We start from the raw sequence: 8370 nt of genomic DNA on the forward strand, positions 1-8370 counted from the left end.
GGCTCCATCCGAGGGTGCTGAAGGCACTGGCTGACATCATTGCAGAGCCACTGGCGGGAATATTCGAATGCTCGTGGCACACGGGCCAAGTCCCGGAGGACTGGAAAAGGGCTAACGTGGTCCCCATTTTCAAAAAGGGGAGGAAGGAGGACCCGGGCAACTATAGGCCGGTCAGTCTCACCTCCATCCTTGGTAAAGTATTTGAAAAAATTATCAAGGCTCACATTTGTGAGAGCCCGGCAGGACAAATTATGCTGAGGGGAAACCAGCATGGGTTTGTGGCGGGCAGATCGTGCCTGACCAACCTAGTCTCTTTCTATGACCAGGTTATGAAACGCCTGGACACAGGAGGAGGGGTGGATGTCGTATACTTAGACTTCAGGAAGGCCTTCGATACGGTATCCCACCCCATACTGGTGAACAAGTTAAGAGGCTGTGATGTGGATGACTGCACGGTCCGGTGGGTGGCGAATTGGCTAGAGGGTCGCACCCAAAGAGTCGTGGTAGATGGGTCAGTCTCGACCTGGAAGGGTGTGGGCAGTGGGGTCCCGCAGGGTTCGGTCCTTGGACCGATACGCTTTAATGTCTTCATCAGTGACTTGGACGTGGGAGTGAAATGTACTCTGTCCAGGTTTGCAGATGACACAAAGCTATGGGGAGAAGTGGACACGCCGGAGGGCAGGGAACAGCTGCAGGCAGACCTGGATAGGTTGCACAAGTGGGCAGAAAACAACAGGATGCAGTTCAACAAGGAGAAATGCAAAGTGCTGCACCTAGGGAGGAAAAATGTCCAGCACACCTACAGCCTAGGGAATGACCTGCTGGGTGGCACAGAGGTGGAAAGGGATCTTGGAGTCCTAGTGGACTCCAAGATGAACATGAGTCGGCAGTGTGACGAAGCCATCAGAAAAGCCAATGGCACTTTATCGTGCATCAGCAGATGCATGACAAATAGGTCCAGGGAGGTGATACTTCCCCTCTATAGGGCATTGGTCAGACCGCAGTTGGAGTACTGCGTGCAATTCTGGGCGCCACACTTCAAGAAGGATGCGGATAACCTGGAGAGGGTACAGCGAAGGGCAACTCGTATGGTCAAGGGCCTGCAGACCAAGCCCTACGAGGAGAGACTAGAGAAACTGGACCTTTTCAGCCTCCGCAAGAGAAGGTTGAGAGGCGACCTTGTGGCTGCCTATAAGTTCATCACGGGGGCACAGAAGGGAATTGGTGAGGATTTATTCACCAAGGCGCCCCTGGGGGTTACAAGAAACAATGGCCACAAGCTAGTACAGAGCAGATTTAGACTGGACATAAGGAAGAACTTCTTCACAGTTCGAGTAGCCAAGGTCTGGAACGGGCTCCCAAAGGAGGTGGTGCTCTCCCCTACCCTGGGGGTCTTCAAGAGGAGGTTAGACGAGTATCTAGCTGGGGTCATCTAGACCCAGCACTCTTTCCTGCTTATGCAGGGGGTCGGACTTGATGATCTATTGAGGTCCCTTCCGACCCTAACATCTATGAATCTATGAATCTATGAATCCCATACAGACTACATTAGACTCAGGATGTGCCCAGTCCTTAGTGAGGGCTGACTTGCTGCAGCCTCAGGGCGGGCAAAGGGCCAACCTGGTGAAGGTGTCATGCCTCCATGGAGAGGCCAAGTGGATTAATTGACAGTGGGTACGCCTCCACGTAATGGAGCATCAAGGAGAGCTTCTGGTGGGGATAGTGCCCCAGCTAGCCTGCGAGATGCTGCTAGGCCAGGACTGGGCACCGCTGTACAACACCCTGGATAGGGTATGCAATGCTGAAGAGGCGCGTAAGAGGATATGGAGCCATGAGGGGTGGTTGGGCGAAGTGGAGGAGAGCAAAGGATCGGCGGACAAAGCAGAGGATATTGACCTCAGTGGCATTGCCAGCAGCCTACAGTTCCAGGAAGCGCAGGAGGAAGACTCAGAACTTAGGACACTTCAGACACAGGCCTGAGATGCCGGAGACGACCTGACCCCACCGACCGATGACACTCCACGCTTCGAGGTAAGAAACCAACTTCTTTTCCGTGTGCAAGTGGACAGGTGGGATGGAACTGAAGGCACGCAGCTAGTGGTGCCTGCCCGGTTCCGTCAGGTCATACGACGGTTGGCACATTCTAGCCCTGCTGGAGGGCATCTGGGGCGAGACAAAACCATCGCAAGGCAAGGTGGTTTTTCTGGCCAGGGGTGGGGGAGGTAGCCTGGCAATGCGCAGCCTGCCCCGAATGTCAGAAAACGAGGGCCAACCGCCCTGCACAGGCTCCCCTCCAACCCATGCCGGTCATAGATGTACCTCTCAGATAGCTTTGGACATCATAGGGCCTCTTCCTCGCAGCAGCGCTGGGCATCAGTACATATTGGTCTTCATGGACTATGCCACCCGGTACCCAGAGGCTGTCCCGCGGATTGCCAAAGAATGGATAAAGTGGATAGCAAGGATGGGGATACTAAAGGAAATACTAACTGACCGGGGCGAAATTTTATGTCTGGGGTACTGAGGGTGGTGTGCCGCACTCTGCGGATTAAACATCTACGCACCTCAGTGTACCACCCCCAAACCAACAGCCTGGTGGAACGCCTTAATGGTACGATAGAGGATATTACGGTGTTGCATACAAGGGGATCACCGAAAGTGGGACCTGCTCCTACCACTGTTGTTATTCACCATCCAAGATAGCCCTAAAGACACAACGAAGTACTCCCCCATTCAAGTTTGTGTTACGACATTGCCCAAGGAGCCTTTTACAGGTCCTGAGGGAGGAATGGGAGCAGGATGCAGGACATGCCCAAGAGCCAACCCGCCTACCAACAGGAATTCCAACAGAGAATAAGAATGGCCCAGGGCCTGGCGTGCAAAAATATGCGTGAAGCGCAGACCCACCAGAAGGAGAGATACAATAGTCATGCTAAAGAAAGAGCATTCGAGCCAGGACAGAAGGTACTGGTACTCCTTCCTACTTCCACAATCAAGCTTCTAACTCAGTGGTAAGGGCCATTCGAAATAACCTGGAAAGTGGGGCCGGTGGACTATGAGGTGCATTGGACAGGTCACCTGTGAGAAAGGCAAATTTATCACGTGAACCTCCTCCGAGAATGGCGAGAACCTGAAGGGTGAGCCGCCTTTACGGACGCCGCCAATGAAGACCTGGGACCCCGGGGGACAGACAGAGGGGACGTCTCCTCTAAGGCAGAGACCCAGATCAAAATAGGGGAGGAACTGTCCCCTTATCAGAGGCAGGAGGCTCAAGCCTTAGTAAAAGAGTTTCGGGATGTGTTCCACGAGGAGCCCGGATGGGTCCAGGACATTTTCCACGCCATAAAGACCCCACCCAGGGCGATAGTGAGAGAGCGGTGGAGGCCCGTTCCCCACCACCTCCTAGAAGCAGTCCGTAAGGAGACTGACTCAATGCTGGAGCAAAGGGTCATACGACCTTCAAGGAGCCCCTGGAGGAGCCCTCTAGGCCTGATGCACAAGCCGGACGGGTCCTTGAGGCTATGTGCCAACTATAGGCTAAACACCACGGTGGTCTTCGACACGCTCCCCATGCCACATGTGGCCGAATTAGTAGAGTGCATCGGGAACACCCAGTACATCACGACCCTCAGCCTCATGAAGGGGTACTGGCAGATCCCCACAGCCAGGGAAGATCAGCTGAAGACCGCATTCAGGACCCCGTGGGGACTCTACAAATTCATGAGGATGCCATTTGGGCTCCACGGCGCAGCCGCACCGTTTCAGTGCCTGATGGACTGGGTCTTAGCACCTCACGCGGAATACACTGCGGCATATATAGACGACATTGTCGTGTTCTCGCAGACATGGGCCCAACATAGGAAGGCCCTCAGAGCCATCTTGCCCGAGTTGAGGCAAGCTGGGCCAACAGCAAACCCATGGAAATGTGCCCTCAGTCAAAAGGAGACCAAATATCTGGGGTTTTTGGTCAGGAGGGGCACTATCAGACCCCTGGCAGACAAGGTGGAGACGATTTGCAGCTTTACCACCCCTCAAAACTGCCGTCAGCTCAGATCCTTCCTGGGGTTAACTAAATACTATCGGCGGTTTGTACCCCACTTTTCAGAGCTGGCTGCACCCCTGTCGGAGGCTCTTAGAGGACAGAAAACAGGGACTATAAGGTGGACGGAAGAAATGTCCCGAAATTTTGAGTTGCTAAAATGGGCTCTGTGCGAGGACGTCATAATACACACGGCTGACTTCCGGAAACCTTTTGTCTTGCAGACCAATGCCTCAGAGACAGCAGTTAGAGCCGTTCTCACCCAGGAGGAAGAGGGGGCAGAGAGGCCAGTTGCCTACACCAGCCGCAAACTACTACCGGCAGAAACGAGGTACGCAACGATCAACTGTGTCTGGCAATTTGGTGGGTGGTGGATCATTTCAGGTATTACCTGATGGGTACAGTGTTCAAGCTGGTGGTAGACCATGCCCCCTTAAGGCGGCTGAGCACGGCCAAGACAGACAATGCCCAGATTACACGGTGGGCCCTAGCTCTTCAGCTGTGTAAATTCCACATAGTACACCGGCCAGGGAAAGCTAATGTGGTGACGGATTTTCTATCCAGGTGTACAGACGAAGCCCGGACTGATGACCCAAAAAGCCAAGCCGAGGAGATCACCAACCTACCAGGTATGGCCCATAGGCTGGACAACGAAGCGCCCCAAGGCATCTTGGGGGGGGGGGGCGGGGGTTGTGTCCCAGGGACACAGGGTCAAGCAAGGGGGAAGCCTCGATCAGAGGCAGACCCCAGATCAAAGAAAAAGAAAAAAACCCATACCTGCTGCAGGGGCCCGGGGCAACGAGGAGGCGTGCTGCAAAAAACTGCCCAAGCGGTTTATCAGCCGCGCCCATCTCCAGCTGGGGCCAGGTGACGCAATGAGGAGGCATCTGCTGGTGAAGATAAAAAATCAGCCCAAAAACTGCGGGAGCAGGTACACCGAGGGCCGGAGGACCAGCGGGGAACTGCCGGACAGAGAGTATCCAGCCACTGTTGGCAGCAGCTGCGGCAGCAGCAGCGGCTGCAGGATCTATAAAGGATCCCTGAGCCGGGGAAGACCAGCAGGGATTGAAGAAGTCGCTGGCAGGGAAGCCAGCAGCGGCAGCAGGAGCTGCAGGGAATCCCTGTGCCGAAGAAGTCTGGCGGGGATCAAAACAGCCGACAGGGAGAGCCGGCGTGGGAGCGCTTACGAGAGGCAACGGGGGCTGCAGCCACAAGGCAGAGGCGGGTCCTGGAGGGGAAGAAGGAAACCCCGGTTGGGGTGGAGTCACGGACCCCGACTCTGAGGGCGCACTTGCTTAGGGGCGTTAGGGGACTAAGGGAGTACGGGACACTTCCCTGTGATTCCCCTTGTCTGTTTTGTCCTTCCCAGTCTCATTGTTCTTGTAGCTGGGGTATCAGTTTTGTTTCTCGCGTCAGGTTGCTTCTGGGGCCGGGGCTTTACGTTGGTGAAGGTATTCAATTGTGTTTTCTTTTTTTCGGGCTGTTCTATTTTAGTTTCCTGCCTAGTGCAGGTTAGCGTAGCCCTCTGTCCCAGGCTTGGGTAGCAGTGACCCCAGTCAAAGGCGGGAAAGAGACCACAAGAGAGCACGAAGAGCAGCAGCGGCATCTCCCGTAGATAGCACAGGGTGTTGGAAGGGACATCTCCAAAGGCCGCGTGTCACCAGACCCTCTGGGTCCAGTCAGAGCTCAAGGTACCCGTCGGTGAGGAAAGACGTGGGGACCGGGAAGATATCAATGGGGAATAGCTGCTAAAGATCTTGAGGCTCGTCTAGAAGGTTGGCGTATGGCCGGGGTGGAGGGGAGGTTGGAGCCTCGGAGACATCCTCTGGGACACATGACCACTTTGGAGGCACCCTCAAAGGGGACCCCCTTCACTGAAAGACCATCCAAAGTTGTGGCAGGCAAGTTTGGGGGACACCCTGAAGGTAACTGAGATACCCTCTGGGGTCTACGCAAGGTTCCCTGGTGAACAAGGTCAGCTGCCCGGGCAAAGGCAGCTCAGGAGCAAGCCTTCGAGCAGAGACAGGCACAATTACAAATGTACCTGCTCTAACTTCTTGTACTTCCATAATTAATAACCCTCTATCCTTTTGAATAGGAATGTTCTTTTACATAATTAGGTTATCGATTTTAGCTACCCTTTGGTAGCTACTTCTGTTAACTTCTTTGCCCCACAGATTTACTGCTTTCTCTTTCTTTGACTATTTTCATTTACATTAATGGGAAAGTAATTGTTTTATCGGGTATTTATCTTACACCTTATCTGCTGCTTTCCCTGATGTAAAGGAAAAGTACTTTCTGCTAAAAAAACTTGTCTAATCTCTCTCCCAAGTATACAGTTGGTCCAATAAGGGATATATTACCAAAACAAACAAGACTTCACTTCTCACATGAACCCCAAGGTCAGATTTGGGTGTGTTATTGAAGGGGATTATTAAAGAGAAGTATGCAACTAGAAATGGTCATTATTGGAGAAAAATTCCCCATGGTTTATATTGGAGAGCAAAGAGTAATGTTAGGAGCCAGATGTCCTTGGATGTGCTTGTCAATGAAATCTTTCACCATGTAGATAGTTACCCAACAAGAGATGCTATCAGACTTTCCATTACTAAATAATAGAAAGGCTAGTTGTAGAAAATAAATTTTGTATCATGTGATCACAAGTTTGGTAAAGGTCAGTTGTAACAAACTAACCAAAAACATTCCCTGATAAGCTAAATTAATTTTCTAAACAAAGATTATATCACATGTCTATTTGAATAAAGCATTTGATACAACCCTACAAAGGACACTTAGTAAAACTGGAGTAGAGAAATTGTAAATGAGATAAGGAGGTAATGTTTAAAAAGAGGAAGTACCAGCTGGAGAGTGGTTCCAGAAGAGTTCAGCAATGAGTACTGGGACCAATATTTATTTATTATTATTAAATTATTATTATTTATTTATTTATTAGACGTACCAATTAAACTTGATGACAAGTTTGGCATACAAAAGGAACAGAAAGAAAGATCAAGAAAACTCCTAGGACTGAAGAGATTTGACTGCTCTCTGTAAATAGTGCTTTATCCCCCTGTGTATTTAGGTTAAGGTGACATTGTTGATACAAGGATAAGTGAGCATGGATACAGGAAGTTAAAAGGTTTCTAACCATTATGTCAATCAATCAGAAAGAGGTAGTTTGCCCTCTCCTCCCACTGAAAGGCTGTTCCAGAACGTAAAAGACAGAACTCAGTACATTTAAGGATTATTACACTGTGTCTGTGATAGCACGGGAGTGGATCCTATGATCCAAGAGGTTTCTTCCTGTCCTACATTCAGTGAACACACTGTATGCAGTGCACCTTTACTTCTTGGATCAAACACCACTATCTCTCTGTGCGTCTGCATACCAGCAAACATGCAGCTGCTGTTTGAGCTCATTCCCATCCTGTAAACTGTGTTCACAAGTGCCACAGTAATGCATTTCACTAAAGACTGTATTAAGGGAAAGTCTATAACTTGTCCTCATCTGCTCATTAGAATGAATTGGCAAGAGAAATTTTCACATGAGTAGGAAAACTGATCAATAAAGGGTTGGTTCTGTCCAGAGACTTGACAGCTAATTCACAGCAGAAAATGAGGAATTTTGTTTCTAAAACACACATGCCTTATTGCAGTTATGAACCCTTGGCTTCCTTTTATCATGGTGAAGATGTGGGACATTCCAAACTATATATTTCCAGATGCTGCTGCTAAACATTATATTAATTTATTTTCTCACTGCAGTATAGGTTGTTCCACCCACCTCTTAATAACCAACTAGAAAACCAGAGTGATGCAGGCATGGCTAGGCCTGTTGATGGGGCTTGGATTATAAACACATGCTAACTAACAAGCATATTGTCAGATGCAGCTGGCATATCTAGAGCCAACACTAACGTGTTTTTCATATGGCCCACTGAGAATTTTACAGCAGCTGTAACAAACATCTGTGACAAGAGTGGACTCTTGGTTCCTCAGATCTAAATAAAGGGGGGGAAACTATATTTAGTACCTAAAGAGATGAGCATATCAGATTCCTTCTTGGCAGTTCACTATGGGTTAACAAAAATACAGGGTGATGCTGAGTTAAAGGCAATAAAAAAGTTAAAACTCGCTGCATTAGAAGTAGGGTTTTGCACTAGTATTTAAAAATTGTTTTATATCCATCCCCATTAGTAGGGCAAAGGAAAAAAAATAGCTAATTGGCACTTCTGTAGCCTCTCCTGTTCAAGTACTGCACAAAAGGTATCATCTAATGTACCTTAAGTTAGCAGTTATCCACATTTTATAAGTAAGCATTTCATCCGCAA

At 49.9% G+C, this 8370-nt stretch overlaps 1 protein-coding gene across 1 annotated transcript in view; it reads left to right on the plus strand.

Moving 5' to 3' along the window:
- Window positions 1-7472, plus strand: part of LOC109284492 (hypothetical protein) — a 92778-nt gene extending 85306 nt beyond the window's left edge. The window contains exons 4-6 of the mRNA XM_059717539.1: window positions 4264-4370; window positions 4604-4704; window positions 7432-7472. Coding sequence (XP_059573522.1) covers window positions 4264-4370; window positions 4604-4704; window positions 7432-7472 — 249 coding nt within the window. The remainder of the gene's footprint in view (window positions 1-4263; window positions 4371-4603; window positions 4705-7431) is intronic.
- The last annotated feature ends 898 nt before the right edge of the window (window positions 7473-8370 follow it).

This window comes from Alligator mississippiensis, chromosome 14 (assembly GCF_030867095.1).
Source record: "Alligator mississippiensis isolate rAllMis1 chromosome 14, rAllMis1, whole genome shotgun sequence".
Taxonomy (NCBI): domain Eukaryota; kingdom Metazoa; phylum Chordata; order Crocodylia; family Alligatoridae; genus Alligator; species Alligator mississippiensis.